Genomic DNA, 17,679 nt, shown 5'->3' on the forward strand with positions numbered 1-17,679 from the left:
ACAGGTGCCAACAATTGAAAGTAATTGCAAGGGATACTTTCCTGCTGAGAAGGTGAGTCCGTTTATGTGCAAAACACTGCCTACCTTATATAATAATGGTGATGGTGATGCAACAAATAACCATATACACTGACATCCAGTTACATGCCACGACCAGTCTTATACTTGAATTGGTTGTTATGAGAAACATTGTATCTGTGAATGTGTGATTTTAACAGTTTTTATTAATATATACCTCTATAAAAAAAAAGAGAAAGAGACTGAGGGACCCCTTGTTGCCATACTGCACAGTAGTGACATTTAAATTGAAAAAAAAAGTTTTTTTATGATTAAAATAGGTAATTTTTAATAACATTGAATTATAAAATGGCATGTGTAGTAATTATACTCTATATGTTCATTTTAATTTTTTAAACAAAAGTAGAGTAAAATTTAGCTTTGGATAAAGTAGGGAGTGGTTAAAACCTTGTATTTTTTTTTTCTTTTTGCTTTTTATGTCCACTTCAATAAGATTTCTTTCAAATTCATCCATCTCAAGACTCTTTGAAGCCTTGGGCTCCAGAATCCAATCCTCAAGAAGACTGAAAACACAATTTCCTCTACTCAGAACAGACTTTCTGGAGCCCCTCAACTTGCATCGATCAGAACCAGGAGCGTATCTACCATGAGGCAAACAAGGTGTTTGCCTAGGGCGGCAATTTTTATGGGGGTGACACCGCCCCCCCGACCCCGGAAGGAGGGACCTGTTGAGCAGCGGTGCACAGAGCCATGCAGGGCCGCGCCATCAGAGTGGTACCACCGGTACTCTTGTAGGTGGCCCGGACAACAGGAGGATCGGTGTGGTGGGGGAGATCAATTGCAGAACGATGTTCGTGTATCTCTCCCTCCAGCAGCTGAAAGCTGGTTTGTGGTTTCTCCCCCTCTCCCTCCTGCCGGCTTTCTGCTGCTGGAGGGAGAGACAGACCTGGCCGCTTGGAAGGGGTGCCCTGGTGTTCCTTAGTGGCCGCTCTCCGCTGAGCTCCTTCCCCCGCCCACACTCAGAGCTGGGACCAGGGGAAAGCCTGGAGCAGGGAGAGGAGAAGTGGGAGAGGAAAGAGCCTGGAGGAGGTGAGCTGTGATATGTTCTCTGGGCTCTCCCTCCTGTTGTCTATCCAGCACATGAGACATTGATAGATCGTATGGGACTGTACACACACAGTATGATTACCACCCCCTGCCCACATTTTCTGCTGCCCGGAGATCAGCAGCCCTTGGAGGAGTTGTGTGTGTGTGTGTGTGTGTGATCATACAGTGTGTGTGTGGGGTGGGGGTAATCATACAGTGTGTGTGTGTGTGTGTGGGGGGTAATTATACAGTGTGTCTGTGTAAAGTCCCATAAGATCTGAGAGAAATAAGAGGGAGGGAAGAGGGAGAGAGAGGGGGGAAGAGATTGAGAGGGAAGAGAGAGAGAGAGGGAAGAGAGAGAGAGAGAGAGGAGAGGGAGAGAAAGGGGGAAGAGATTGAGAGGGAAGAGAGAGGGAAGAGAGAGAGGGGGGGGGAGAGGGAGAGAGAGTGGGAAGAGATTGAGAGGGAAGAGCGAGAGAGGGAAGAGAGAGAGGGGGGAAGAGGGAGAGAGAGGGGGAAGAGATTGAGAGGGAAGAGAGAGAGAGAGAGAAGAGGGAGAGAGGGGGGAGAGAGAGAGGGAAGAGAGAGAGAGATGGAAGAGAGAGAGAGGGAAGAGAAAGAGAGGGAACAGAGAGAGAAAGAGAGAGGGAAGAGAAAGAGAGGGAAGAGAAAGGGGAGAAGGCGAGAGAGATGGGAGAGAGAGGGAAGAGGAAGAGAGAGGGAAGAGAGAGGGGAGGGAGGGAGAGAGAGAGAGAGAGAGGGGGGGAGGGGGGGAGATAGGGGGAAGAGGGAGAGAGTGGAAGAGAGAGAGCAAGGGAAGAGAGAGAGGAAAGAGAGAGAAAGAAAGAAGAGAGAGAGAGAGAGAGAGAGAGAGAGAGAGAGTCATATATACATACACACACTTATTGAACTCTCACACTCTCTCATTGGGGGGGTGCAACATTTTTGTGTTGCCTAGGGCAGCACAAAATCTAAATACACCACTGATCAGAACCCTGTGTGACATTTAATATTCCCAACACAGTAGCAGGACACAGATCGATCGATCTATCTATCTATCTATCTATCTATCTATCTATCTATCTATCCATCCATCCAGCTGTTTAGCCATTTAAATAAATATATGTGGCACCCTTCTTAGTACAGGATGCTAGGAAATTTTCGTTTTTTACTTCTCTTTAGCCATTGGAGCATCCATTGATTTCTTTGAGCTGCTCTGGGTTTCACAGGCTGCTGCTTTGATTGTTTGCCCCTGCATTCTGGGGACTTCCAAAACATGGAGGGTTGGGAAAGTCAAATAAGCACCTAAATATTAATGGTACCTCAGCCAATCCTTGGGAAGGTGTGCCTAGTAGGTGGCTGGAGGGGGACATAAATAGTCCTAGGTCTGGAGCAGCCCTGGTCTGGAACTGCTGGAGGAGTTCCCAGCCTCAGGGGCTGCTGCCCCTTTGAGGCAGCCATGCTAGTGTTGGCTGATAGTCATTGAGGTCCCACTTGTGGCAGAACTGGGGGGTCTATTCATAATTTCATGTGGAGCTGAGGAGTCGGTATGGATAACTCACTGAGGAATGCCTAGTATAAGCTGGGAGATGTGCAGCTGCCATGGGATGTTGTGAGTTCTGACCCAAACTCAATATTTAGTAATTGTGTGCTTCTGGGGTGCCAACTGTAACTATTCCTGTTTCTACTGGGTCTCCATTCTGGTCTTCTTCTTGGTTTCTGGCTTAAAGACTGGTCAAAGTTTTATCTAGCTGAGCATGTCCTCTTGTCACAAGGCTGTAGCATCCCATACCACCCCAACCCCTCTCCTCTTATAAGTTCTACAAGCAAATAAAATTTAAAAATACATCCCCTAGACTGTTTAATGGAGAACCAGTTAAAAATCAACAGCTCCTTTGGGGGGAAGCACTATTTATCTATCTATCTATCTATCTATCTATCTATCTATCTATCTATCTATCTATCTATCTTCTAGTGAAATGTGTTTATCTATATCTACCTCTATCCGTAGTTCAATATGTTTGTCTATAATACAGAGCACAGAAGTATTGTAATAATTATTGCATACCTTTTTTTCTAAAACACACTCTTGTTTTTTTTCAAACCTCTCAGTCTGTCCATTCAGGTCACAATACAAAAGAATGTGGTTTCTCGGGCAGGGAGACCTGTCTCTCACTTCTTGCCATCTCCCCTTTCTCTTTTACAGAGCGATTGCATTTGTTTTTTTGGAAACCATCCATCTACTTGAAATACTTGCTGTGTATTGAAGCAGTGGAGGAATTGCATGCACAGCCTGCCTTCTTCTCTAGAACCTGTTTGCCCTGTCAAGTGTCATGATGTAGTGCAAGAAAGGAAACGGCTAAGAGCTCCGAGAAAGGTTACAGTTATTGAAATGAAGAATTCTTTGTTGGTTTAAACACTCCCCTCTGTGCTATCATGTAATTGGTCCATAAACTGGATGAACCTGACAAACAAGTCTTCTTGGTGGTATTTCAATTTTAGAAGCTGTGCAGCACATTGAAATTCCAGCCAGTCTTTGCTGGATTTTGCTTGGTTACAGGTGGCGGAGTCTGAACTGTATTCTCCAAGGAGATCTGGGCTTGCTGCGAAGGCAGGAAAGATCAGTTGCTCAGCATTTGCCATTGCAGGATGGATAAGAGTGCCTTGCAAATAGCTGGACTAGTCTTGTGCGGAATCGGCCTGGTTGGGACATGTGCCGTGACGGGCATGCCGCAGTGGCGGGTGACCGCTTTCATCGGGAACAACATCGTCGTCTTTGAGACTCTCTGGGAAGGCCTGTGGATGAACTGCTACAGACAGGTTAACATAAGGATGCAGTGCAAACAGTACGACTCTCTGCTTGCCCTGACTCCCGACTTGCAAGCAGGAAGAGCGCTGATGTGCATTGCGATCTGTCTGTCCTTTATGTCCTTCCTTGTCGCCATCATCGGCATGAAGTGCACGAACTGCGGTCAAGACAATGAGCGGACCAAAGGGATTATCCTATTAATATCTGGAATCAGCTTCATCATTTCTGGCATCATCGTTCTGATCCCAGTATCGTGGACGGCCAACAGTATCATCAGAGACTTCTACAACCCTCTTGTCAACCAATCTCAGAAGAGAGAGTTGGGGGACGCCCTTTATCTCGGCTGGGCAACAGCTCTTGTTCTTGTCACAGGGGGTATCATCTTGTGCTGCTTTTGCTCCCCAAAGGAGACAAAATATAATTACAGTCTGCCTGAAAAAAACATGTCTAGTGCTCCCCGTGAAGGGATCATGAGGAAAACATCAAGTTTGTATTCAAAAAGTCAGTATGTCTGATGGATGTCAACAATGCGATGGTAGTCTAATAGGACTGAACAAAGAATGGCAGAAATGGCCATCATTTTGAAGTTATCTTGTACTATGGACTTAAAATTTAAAAGTCACAGAACACTTTGATGACACCATTTGTGGAAATTCTACAGGCATTGTAGTTGACAGTGCTCAAAAGAACACTGATGACACTCTTTCAAGTCTGTGAGGAGGTGTAATGTGATGATCAAAGCAACAAGTGGTCCAAAGTGAACTTATTTACGGCGGAATATATCCCCTTCTGTAACAACCCAAGGCCGCTTGCAGGCAGGTGAACGAAGAAGATAACTTACTTTAAAGTATATCCAAAGACAAAATTATTTTTTCATTTTGGAGTAGGGAAGGGTTAATAATGTTTTTTTTTTTTTTTAATATTTGTATTTATATTTTTTTTTTAGCCAACTGTGTCTGATTAGGGAAATTTCCCTAAATTTCCTGTCCTGTACACTTAACATTAAGGGCAGTTTCACACCAGAATCACACAGGAACGTGGTCCACATTCCTGCACAATTCCTCAATCTTCCTCTGCAGTGTGATTTTGGGTTACAAATCACACCAGAACACACAAAAAGTGTGCTACTTTCGAAATAAGTGCTGCATCAAATCACATGGTACTGTGGTACCATGCAATCTGGTGCCCGCAAATGCACTGCGTTTTTTTATCTATATTTGGGGTGCAGTTAACAAAGTATTGGCACCCCAACAACTTGATGCACGTTTGCGCACTGTCTCAGCATATGGTGAACTCCTTTTAGTGAAAAATGGCCTAATCTTGGGAGAACCTCCTCTAACATATTTTTCCCAGTAGGGGCTTAATGGTAGAGAACAAAAAACCAATGTGAACAAGAAATTCACAAGAAAAAAGCGGTTACATAAAGGACAATGCGATACTCAAACTTTCAACAACATATGTTTTTTTTTGTACTGTCATACATTGAGGTGATGGCTGTCAGCAGTCTTTACTCAATGTTTCACATTGCTATCTTGCTAATAAAAGCATATTTTGATTACAAGTTTGGGTATCGCATTGTCCTTTATGTAACCGCTTTTTTCTTGTGAATTTCTTTTTCACATTGGTTTTTTGTAGGCTTTTTTGGTTATTGGGCAATACTTTACACTTCTAGCGATACCTATTACCTTTGATGCCTCCATTTTTATGGTGCTTAATGGTAGAGGCCTCACCATTAAGCCCCTACTGGGTGAAACATGTTAGAGGGGGTTCTCCCATTGGTAGCAGACCAAGCTGAAGCCATTTTTTACTAAGAGGAGTTCACCACATGCCAAGGTAGTATGTGGACATGCATCATTTTGATCTCGGTGTGTCCGGTGAGCCGGTATTCAATCCGACCAGCACCTGCAAACATTGTGGCCGGTCAGCTGGGATAACAGATTGGGGAATTTGAGTGGAATCAATTTTATTTGGTTTTCTGGTTTACTAAGAAAATGTATTGTCATCCGCAGCAGATCGTAATGACAGTGCATTTTGAACGCGTATGGAATGGACCTTTCTCGCATTGAGTTCTGATGTGAACTGTCCCTAAGTGAGAGAATTTACAGTGTGTGGGAAATTGCCACGGGAACAAGTGTCCCCATGAGGAAATTTCCCTTTTATTCCTGTTTTGGTTCTCAGCTCAAAATGTTTGATTTCCCTCACTTTTATTCCCGGTGGATTTGCCCAGGACAGCTAGAAAGAGTGAATCTTCCTGACGGGGACACAGACAGCAATGAAATGCTGACTCTATCCGAATGGTTTACCTTTAGTTATACTTTAACTATTGTACTAAATTACTGTTTATTGGATTTTTTTATTGCATATTTTGTACTACACCATTTTTTTGTTAGTATGATTGCTAGTTTCTATACATGTGATTTAGGTGTTAATGCAAAATCTTTACACATGAAGAAAATAATGAATGACAGATAAACATGAGCATTTCCAGATATATAAAAAAAACCTTTCAGTTTAATATGAGTTTAATGAGCTTGTTTGGTAGGAGAAAGAGCAGTGTGCAAAGTGCAGTTAGCCATAGCCGGGGTGTATTTACCACAAGGCATACAAGGCATTTGCCTAGGGTGGCATTTTTTAGGGGGCTGCACTGCCCCCTGGAAGAAGGGACATATGTTGCATGGGAACCAGTTGGGACTGAGAGAGGATGCGGGCTGCTTTGATGATGTATGCAGAACCTGATTGTCATTCCTGGGGATGTTCAGAGCGGTGAAGGTGAGCGTCTTTCTCACTATCGCCAGGGGGGGGGGGGTGCTAGTGGAAGGCACTCTCGGGTGGGTGAAAGGGCTTGTGTTGGTCAGTGTCAGGCTCTCTTCGCTGGGGAGGGAGTCCGATTTTTGTGTTGCCTAGGGAAGCACAAATCCTAAATACACCACTGGCCATAGCCACCTATCAGAACACTTCTCTCACCAAGCTGGCCGCAGTTAGGGTCAGTTCACACTACACTTTCAGTTGCTTTCTAAAATGCACAGAAAGTAGGTTATATGGTTGTCAATGTTATAGTTCACATCAATGCTTGCAGTTCCAGTGCGTTCCAGTTACAGAAAAAAAAAAGTAGAACAGACTGCATTTTTCCTGCAGAGAACTGTACTGGAATGCGGTAAAATGCATAAAAAACTCACCAGAACGCACCAAAAACACACTGGAGCGCACACGACTCTATTTAAATTGAAGAAAAAGAGAGGGGGAAAAACTGAACTAGAAAGCATCAAAAACGCACGAGAACACTAAAAAACACATCAAAATCTCACTGGAACGTACCATAAATGCGTCAGAAATGCGCATGCAGAAAAGCATCTGGAACGCATCTGGACTGCATTTCTATAGTGTGAACCAACTCCTAATGTGAAGCTGATGGGTTGCTATGGGTGACAGCACTTTGCAGTTAGTTATGACTAAACCCATACAAAGTTACCTAAAGGGTGACATACAGGCAACAGAGACAGATGACAAAAGAAGGTGAAGGAGGAGGTGCTAACTGGGATGGTAATCGTTTCGCCATCATGGTGATTTTATCGTTAAAAAGTCCAGCTCAGATCACTCCAATGTGACAATAAAGCACTACCGAAATATTGTATATGTTTATATATTTAATTGCTAAAAGTTGGAGCTTTTCTTAGCAGGACAGAGCAAAGCGTGGTAACCGTAGCAACCAACCAGAATTCATTTTGTATTATTTCGGCAGTTCTAAACCACAAGGTGGAAGCTGATTGGTTGCTACGGATGATACACTGCGTATGCACTGAATGCACTACCTGACTATATAGGCTTTCCTAATTGTATATTGTATAGTTGAATAATTGTATGTTTTTGTTTTCAATAACTTTGATACAGTGTACATGCTATTGATTTGGGTCTGGCATGAACTATAAAGTCTTTGGTAAAACTTACTCGTCTTGTTCTCATTGGCTACTCTCTCTGGCTGCGGAATGTTCACGAACCACTAAGGAACTGCAAGTCTCAGCATGTCCTACCCACAGCCTGTGTCTGAGGGCTCATTCACATGGGCATATTTTCTGCAAGATCTTGCTGTCAGATCTAGAAGATCCTGCGTGAAATACTCGCCTAAAGTACATTTATACACATTTAAGTATGTTCATGTATAAAATTTGCAGATGTGCTCTACTTTTTTTTGCACGGTTACATTTTCATATGAATTCGCAGCTATGTGTATGGGCTCATTGATTATTACAGTGCTGCGTTCCAGGGGAGGACTGACAACTCATGGGGCCCCCGGGCAATAGGGGATCATGGGGCCCCTGTGTCCTTGCCCAAACTCAAAAAAGCCTATGAAAAAGGTACCAGGGGCATCTCATAGGGCCCCCTACTGACCCCGGGCCCTTGGGCCGTGCCCGAGTTTCCAAATGGTCAGTCCGCCCTTGCTGCATTCAGATGCAAACAAAACTATCTGCTGTACTCGTATGATTGCAGCATTTTTTTCTGCCCGCGAATGAGCTCCAATGGTGGCCACACATGCTTTGATTTTTTTTATCAGGTCTTCCTTGGATAGAATATAACTGGATACTAACATTTATAGGTAAAGTTGATCCAGGGAATATCCAATTGCCTCTCGGGGATCAGGAAGGAATTTTTCCCCTGCAGGAGCAAATTGGATCGTGCTTTGCTGGGTTTTTTTTGCCTTCCTCTGGATCAACTGTGGGTGTAGGATTAAAAATGTTTTTTGTTTTCTTATGATTGAACTGGATGGACTTTTGTCTTTTTTCAGCCAGACTAACTATGTAACTATGTAATGTGCAGTTCAATCAAAATGATCGAATTTACAAACAACTGAATAGCCATAACTTCCTTAATGATCGATTTATACCCAGTGGCGTCCCTAGAAAGATGCGGGGGGTGCGCGCCGCACCGGGTGACACCTACCGCGCAGGGTGACACAGGACCCGCTCCACGAAAAGGTAAGTTGTAAAGCAAGCCGACGAAACCCGCAGAATGGATCGGATCTGCGGATTGAGCATAATGGATTGGAGTCCGATCCATTATGCTCAATCCGCAGATCCGATCCATTCTGCCGGGATCGTTGGCAGGGGTGTCAGCAAGTGTTATCGCACCGGGTGACACCAACCCTAGGGACGCCCCTGTTTATTATACCCCGATCACACCGATCCGACTTTGAAATAGTGCGACTTTCAATGAAGTGATTTCAAATTCGGATGTGACTTGAGGTGTCTATGTAAGTCGCACCTGAAGTAGTGCATGCACTACTTTAGAAATCGGTGCCGACCCAACCAAGTCAGTATCGCACTGATATGACCAATTTAATTGTGGACAATAGGGTGCGACTTGCCATGCAATTTGCTACTCACATGGCATGGAAGATCACATTGCAAGTCGCAGCCGGTGTGATCGGGGTCTTAGGGTAGATTTGCACATACATCTAAATCTCCCTTTGGCCTCTGGAGCCTGATCTGTGTTCTAATCATTATAAGATAAATAGTGCAGCGCTTGATGTTATATGACTGTACCAGTATTGGAGATGGTACAATATCCCTTACTTAAATATCAGCAGATGTGGACCATATGCATTATATGTGACCAAACACACTATATGTGATCCTCCAATAAGTTGGAAACAGGAGGAGGAGAAGGAATGACATGAACTCCAACAATTTTCACTTCACAATACAAAACGCACAATATAAATGCACAATATAGTCCAATCATCAAAGAAACACAGATGAGTGTATCCCGATGAGATCTTTGTAATGCATGTAGTCCGGCAATGTGCAGAAGAAATGAATGAATTGCGCACTCACCGGAAGCACAATTTAAATGTGCGTTTGTGTCTCATACACCAAAGGTCACTCCGACTGTGGATGAAAGGAAACTCCAAAAGATGGTTCTATGATGAAAGATGACCCATCTGGGGATTCCTACTGGCATACAGGTTCCAAACAGGATCAGCTGGATATATCTCTGAGCTTTGGAGTAATCGCCTGGTGGTCCTGTATTTCCCGTTTAGAAAAAAATCCTTAAACACGGTTGCCATTAATCAAATATGTTTTTAAAAATAGAAATATATGAGTCAACCATATGCAACATGTGCACATCAACAATGCAGTCAGGTTGTCTTGTTGTCTGTGTCCCATTGGTGAGATGTTCCTTTACATCCTGTCTTCAGCTGACATGGCCTCTGAAGTCCCCAAGAAATAATTTCAGTGTGTGATTCCAGCAGTCAGTGTGTGATTCCAGCGTGTGATATGTGATTAAAAATATTTCTATTTTTAAAAACATATTTGATTAATGGCAACCGTGTTTAAGGATTTTTTTCTAAACGGGAAATACAGGACCACCAGGCGATTACTCCAAAGCTCAGAGATATATCCAGCTGATCCTGTTTGGAACCTGTATGCCAGTAGGAATCCCCAGATGGGTCATCTTTCATCATAGAACCATCTTTTGGAGTTTCCTTTCATCCACAGTCGGAGTGACCTTTGGTGTATGAGACACAAACGCACATTTAAATTGTGCTTCCGGTGAGTGCGCAATTCATTCATTTCTTCTGCACATTGCCGGACTACATGCATTACAAAGATCTCATCGGGATACACTCATCTGTGTTTCTTTGATGATTGGACTATATTGTGCATTTATATTGTGCGTTTTGTATTGTGAAGTGAAAATTGTTGGAGTTCATGTCATTCCTTCTCCTCCTCCTGTTTCCAACTTATTGGAGGATCACATATAGTGTGTTTGGTCACATATAATGCATATGGTCCACATCTGCTGATATTTAAGTAAGGGATATTGTACCATCTCCAATACTGGTACAGTCATATAACATCAAGCGCTGCACTATTTATCTTATATTGTTTATTTGAAGGTTGATGGTTTTCCTTTTTAGTGTATCAGCTGCTGTGTCGGTTAGCGCTCACTGAATCCCTCATTACCATGTGTTCTAATCATGACAAGTGGTGAGGAAGTGATGTGATGCCTCCTCACGTCCTGTTTTAACCCCATTTTTGATAATTGCGTCGCAACCGCGTGCACTGCACAGGGTGTTTGCAGCGCTTCCCCACTTGGTAGACTGTAGTGCTACATTTTGGGTAAACATTGCCCAGGAATGAAACCTTGTGGCCGCAGCATGTAAACACCCCTGACAGCTGCCTATTGCAGCATGTAAACACCCCTGTCTGCTGCCTATTGCAGTCTAAGGCCTCGTACTCATGAACTCCCCTAGAAGTCAAACTCTCCTGGCAGCAGAAAATCGCTAAACGCAGCAAAAATGCATGTAAATGTGCTACTCCGTTTAGCCATGTTTAACGCTTGGACAATTATTCATTTGATTAGCCAGAGTATTTTCCATTGACATGAATAAACGTCCAAGCAAGCGACATGGCTAGCGTTTAGAAGCATTTAGACACATTTACACGTGTTTTTGCCACGTTTAGTCTTTTTGGTAAAAAATGTCCTCTCTTGAACACGTTTCTTCTGCTTTCAGGGGAGGAATGTTTAACTGCCCCTAAACCCTGCTGCCCCTAAACTCTGCTACATGGACACATAGACTTTTATTGAGTTGAATTCAGGGGCTTTGGCAAGAAAAATGTCAAAAGCTCCTAAACTCCTGTTTAGGAGTAGCTGTGTACCTGAGGCTTAAGGAGGGGGGGGGGGTTGGTGGGCAGCATAAATGTGGCTCAATTGTGCATTTTTGCCACCCCCCAACCTCAGGTCTAAACAAAGCCTAAGGCCAGGTTCCCATATGTGGGGCTATGTGGGCCGCGATTTGCGCGAGCACGAGAGCCCATTCATTTGAATGGACTCCTGTGCCCCGGGACACGCAGGGAAGAACTCCATGCACTTCTTCGGAATTGCAGCCCGCACGGGAACTGAGTTTCCCAGTACAGTTGCGATTTCCAGTGCGGGCGGAGTGCCATTAGAATTAATGGCAACTGCCTGCTCGTTATGCATTCCTCTGTGTGGGTGGTGCGGCTGCAGGTATTTTTGTGGGTCCCGCAGTGGCACTGCCTGCACTGATGTGAACCAAGCCTTAGTCTAGGTTTACACCTAAGTGTTTCCGCAGCATTTTGCGTTTTGCAGAAATGCACAGCATTCAATTTAACATGATTTCCTATAGGACATGTTCACATCTCTGTTTTCACCCGGTGCGTTTTTTGGAAAGGGTCAGGGACTTTTTAAAATGTAAAGTTGCATTTTTGGTTCTAAAGACTTCAGTGGAGATGCTGCAGAAAAGCATGTATTGCGTTTTTGCTGTGGTTTAATCTGCCTAGCAACAAGAAGAAAAAACGCAAAATGCATCAAAAACAAGGCAAAAATGCATGTGCAAAAACGCAAAACGCACCACAAAACACACTGCAGGAACAGATCAAACGCCAACTGCATAGGTGTGAACCTAGCCTAAGACTCAGTTTCAGTTGGATTAAATTGGCCAAGGCGTTACTTGGAGTCAATCGGTCAAGGTGGAATATTATTGGTCAGTTTGCATCAGTTGGCAGCATTGTGATACTTTGTTGATGAATACAATTGTATTTCAACTATACAGATTTTGAGACATTACACGGTGGAAACAGAGATGTGATTGATAACTTATGATCTTGGGTTAGGATCGTATCTTAGCTATCCACCAAAATCCACTTTCCACGTGTGTATTTCGATTGAATAGGTTGTTGATTATAGATCGTTTATTTCTATCGGAAGAGATTTATCAGGAAAGAAATCAATTATTTATGGAAGTATGAATGATCACTGTTAGGGCCCATCAACAGCAGTAGGCAGGGGCGGACTGACCATTTGGAAACTCGGGCACTGCTCGGGGGCCCGTGGTTAGTAGGGGGCCCCATGAGATGCCCCTGGTACCTTTTTCATAGGGCAAGGACACAGGGGCCCCATGATCCCCTATTGCCTGGGGGCCCCATGAGTTGTCAGTCCGCCCCTGGCAGTGGGTCTGCATTGTGCTGTGTATCATGTTCACCCATTGGTGTGCCTTGTGTAGGGCAGTGCAATGTGTTCTCATAATGCATCGCATTGTTTACCAGTTTCTTTTTTTTAACTTTATTGTCCCAGAATGCCATTTTGTTCATTTCTATGCATAGCAGTGCATTGTGATATGGTTTCGTGTGTGGAAACATGCTGCACTGCGGTAAAATTCAACCTTTCCTACTTATTTTTAGAGCATACCAACCAAGCAATGGTATGAACTGAAATGGAAGCACATATGGTAACATTGTCTTATCTAGTTGTTGGGCAGTACAGTCCAATGGAGCTGCTGTGAACAATGAAACCTTTAGACTTGCAGGTTGAGGGGGGGTAAAAACATGCAGCACTTTTACCTCCCAGGCTGCAAAGACAGGGAACAGCACTTTGCTTTACGGCTACAGTAAAAAAGAGCCCCCTATTGCCTTCACTGGTTCACCATCAAATGTGATGTATTCATGTAAATAGGGCTGCTCTACATGTGGTTGTGGTGCGGCATTTACAGGGTTAAAATGCCTGTAAACCACCTCTGAAAAGTGATCCAATCGCTGATTGCTTTTCAGAGATGTAGCCATCACTAGGGTAAACGCAGCCAAACAGAAACATAAGCTGTAGCTACTGACCTCCTTGACATGCTAGCCAACTGGCTGTCTCAGGATTTAAAGTGTTACTAAACCCAGGGCCCTGCATTCACTATATCTGGTCTCCCACAGCACACAGAACATGCAATTATTTTAGTAAATACAGTCTGCTAAATACCTTTTCTCATCTGCAGTGTATAGCAGTCTTGTGACTTCTATCAGTGTCCAGCTGAGCACTGGTTAATCTTGTAGGAGGAATTTTCATTCTGTTCTGATTGTCCTATGAGGCGGCATAACCCCTGATCCTCTGCCTGGACAGTGCTGATTGGCCCTGTGCTCATCACATGCACTCTCCCAAAGAAAAAAAACTCTCTAGCAATACACACTAAACTGAGAATGTGCAGAGTACCTCCTAGGGCTCTGTACTACCAGCAGATTAATTGGGGACCATAGAAAAGGGAAGGATCAGAGAAGACAGGATCAAACAGCCTTTTTAAATAATGCGGATGATTCCATGTCCATGTGCGGAGTGAATGTGAATGGGAGTGATTTTATCATTATTAATCAGCTGCTGAACCTGTAGGGCTCTAATGAAGAAAGTGGCAGGGTCTGCATCTTTAGACGTAATTTCTGTTTGAGAGTATCTCACCAAAAATGACATTTTTGTTGTAGGGGATGCCCAAAATCTGACTTCTGGGAAAATCAGTGAGCCAATCACACAAGCAGGAAATGACACTTCTGGGGGGCGTTCTGTACACCGTCTTTGTACAGAACTCCTCCAGGTTGTCATATTCCATTGCATTTTACAGAAAATTACAGTGCTGCAGATTGAAAAGGAAAGGTCGTTTTTCTCTTTTCAATATGTTTTTTTGTTTTTTTTTGTTTTAAAGAGCGATACAAATACATTTCACATCGATGCCCAAAAGCTGAGCTGCCCCACAAAAATGACCATAACCAGGTGACACAGTCCACGATTGGTTAATTTAACAGTGAAAGAGATAGCAGCCATAAGGCTGATACTATTGATTGACCTGGTTGACAGACATCTGTCCGGTAATGGAAACTTAGGTTCTGTTAGAAAGAGAAATAGGAAGAGGGAAAAGGAGGAGCGGAGAAGAAGGAGAGGAGTGGGAGGAAAGGTGTGACACAGGGAGTGTCCAGCCCACTAGGAGGCCACTTTTGCTGCTGTCAGGCTTGCCAAGGAAATCATTGGATGTCGGTATGTGAGCTATAGCCTCCAGATTTTAGGAAATTTTGTATGAGTAAGAATACTAGTCAATAATAAAAATGCCATCCAGGAGAGTTTTGATTTCTGAAAAAGGGGTGAATTGCTTCTTCCACACTTTAACGATTGTGAGTTTAGAAGCTAGCAGAACAAAGTGGACCAACTGGAATTGGCATTTAGTAATGTTCAGGGGTTAAAATGCAGGAGGGCCAGCCAAGTATCTTTAGTAATTGGCGTTCCAAGTAGCGAACGCAACAGCAAGAAGACCCTGGACCACAAGCAGCCCGGCATAGGGCAGGTCCACCAAATATGAAGGACATCACCATGGACCTGGCATCCTCGGAAGCAGAAAGGTCATTTTTAAAAACATTCAATTACAATATGACTTGAGTAGTAATTGTATATGTGATATTATTCTTTTTTTTATCTGCTCATTTTATTTCCACGAAAGTGGAGTTACTCTTTAAGTGTTGCCTGTTTTTTATCATTCAGTAAAATACTTGGGAAATCCTTAATATCTCAGTGGTGCATTAACATTAGGCCACATGTTAACGTGTGTTGCATTAAGGAGGACTAATTATATGAATGGGTTTCCTAATGTATTGAAAGGCCCCAAAAAGTTGCTAGAACTATTTTTGATAACACAATGCAGAGCTGTGGTGTGCTTCTTTGTAGGTGGGAAAGGTTCACTGAGCTGCCTTCAGGATCAATAGCACCACAGCATACCAACACATGTATTGTGCATTTTCGTGTGTTCTTGTAATACACATGTTATTGCAACACAACTGTGTGAATCTGGCTTTAAACTTCTTAACATAAAATATACCATATTTTTCACTCCATAAGACGCACCTAGATTTTAGAGGAGGAAAACAAAAAAAAATATTCTGAACCAATGGACTGCAGACATAGTACAGGAGATGACCAGAGACTGCGGACATAGTACAGGAGATGACCAGAGACTGCGGACACAGTACAGGAGATGACCAGAGACTGCAGACATAGTACAGGAGATTACCAGAATCTGCGGATGTACTACAGGAGATGATCAGAGACTGCGGTCATAGTACAGGAGATGATCAGAGACTGCAGACATAGTATAGGAGATGACCATAGACTGTGGACATACTATAGTACAGTAAATGACCAGAGATTGCGGATGTATTACAGGAGATGACCAGAGACTGCGGACACAGTACAGGAGATGACCAGAGACTGCGGACATAGTACAGGAGATGACCAGAGACTGCGGACACAGTACAGGAGATGACCAGAGACTGCGGACGTAGTACAGGAGATGACCAGAGACTACAGACACAGTACAGGAGATGACCAGAGACTGCGGACACAGTACAGGAGATGACCAGAGACTGCAGACATAGTACAGGAGATTACCAGAATCTGCGGATGTACTACAGGAGATGATCAGAGACTGCGGACATAGTACAGGAGATGATCAGAGACTGCAGACATAGTACAGGAGATTACCAGAATCTGCGGATGTATTACAGGAGATGACCAGAGACTGCAGACATAGTACAGGAGATGACCAGAGACTGCGGACATAGTACAGGAGAAGATGACCAGAGACTGCGGACATAGTACAGGAGATGACCAGAGACTGCGGGCACAGTACAGGAGATGACCAGAGACTGCACACATAGTATAGGAGATGACCAGGGACTGCGGACATAGTACAGGAGATGACCAGAGACAGCGGACATAGTACAGGAGATGACTAGAGACTGCAGATATAGTACAGGAGATGACCAGAGACTGCAAACATAGTATAGGAGATGACCAGAGACTGCAGACATGCTACAGGAGATGACCAGAGACTGCGGACACGCTACAGGAGATGACCAGAGACTGCAGACATACTACAGGAGATGACCAGAGACTGCAGACATAGTGCAGGAGATGACCAGAGATTGCGGACAAAGTACAGGAGATGACCAGAGACTGCAGACACAGTACAGGAGATGACCAGAGACTGCGGACATAGTACAGGAGATGACCAGAGACTGCGGACATAGTACAGGAGATGACCAGAGACTATAGGAGATGACCAGAGACTGCAGACCTTTGTGGAGTGGGGTACCCGAATTTGACAGGTACCTGCTCCCACTTCCGCGGAGTTGTTCTCCCTCCCATAGTCTTGTGGAACTTGTGACAGGTCCCAGAAGACTACGGGGCCATTCACAAAGCACAGCGCTTCTCGCCCAGCTGTGAAGCTGCAAGCTGTCACAGCCGGGTGCGCACACTGTCACAGCCGGGTGATAAATTGTTGATTGATTTTCCTAATGATTTTTTCAATCACACAAGCAGGAGATGACCGATGGTGTAGAGTACTCCTCCAGGTTACCATATTGCATTGAATTTTACAGAAAAGGTCACAGGCTGCAGATCAAAAAGGAAAGGTAATATTTTCTTGACATTAAAGTGGTAGTAAAGTCATTGAAAACAAAACAAAACAAAACAAAAAGTGTCCCCCTGCAAAACAAAGGCGTAATGTGCTAGTATACATCACATACTAGCACATTATGAAGGACTTACCTTAACCCCTTGACGCCGATGTACCACAAATATGCGGCCTCAAAGAACTGGGCTTTTTTCCGTGGGGCCACATATCTGCGTATCTGTCTATGTGCTTGGAGCACGCCGCACAGCGTGTTCCCAGCACAAAGATCAGGCTGTCACTAAGAGCCCCGGGTCCCGGTCTAACGATCGGGACCCAGGACTCCCGTTTCCGGGTCACATGATTGTCGTGATAGCCTCTGATTGGCTATCACAGTGGTCAGTCACTGTACAGCCCAACCCCCTTGTTTTTTTTTTCTCTCTATGAATGCAGGAGAGAGATATATTGTACCTCTCTAACTCCTGGCATAGATGGAAAAAATATGTTAAAAAAAAAAGATAAATAAATATTAAAAAAATAAAAATATAAAAAATTAAGA

At 43.8% G+C, this 17,679-nt stretch overlaps 1 protein-coding gene across 1 annotated transcript; it reads left to right on the plus strand.

Annotated features, from left to right (window-relative positions):
* The first annotated feature begins 3,602 nt into the window (after nucleotides 1-3,602).
* On the plus strand, nucleotides 3,603-7,857 carry LOC149439034 (claudin-8-like). The gene has a single exon (XM_089659509.1). It carries the CDS (start codon nucleotides 3,754-3,756, stop codon nucleotides 4,426-4,428), a length of 675 nt encoding a protein of 224 aa, XP_089515635.1. The 5' UTR covers nucleotides 3,603-3,753; the 3' UTR covers nucleotides 4,429-7,857.
* The last annotated feature ends 9,822 nt before the right edge of the window (nucleotides 7,858-17,679 follow it).

This window comes from Staurois parvus, unplaced genomic scaffold, assembly GCF_062004578.1.
Source record: "Staurois parvus isolate SC_StPar_1 unplaced genomic scaffold, SC_StPar_1.0 ptg001162l, whole genome shotgun sequence".
In the NCBI taxonomy this organism is placed as follows: domain Eukaryota; kingdom Metazoa; phylum Chordata; class Amphibia; order Anura; family Ranidae; genus Staurois; species Staurois parvus.

What these genes read in the sequence shown, in the direction of transcription:
- LOC149439034 (XM_089659509.1), top strand. Translation starts at nt 3,754, where the DNA reads ATGGATAAGAGTGCCTTGCAAATAGCTGGACTAGTCTTGTGCGGAATC.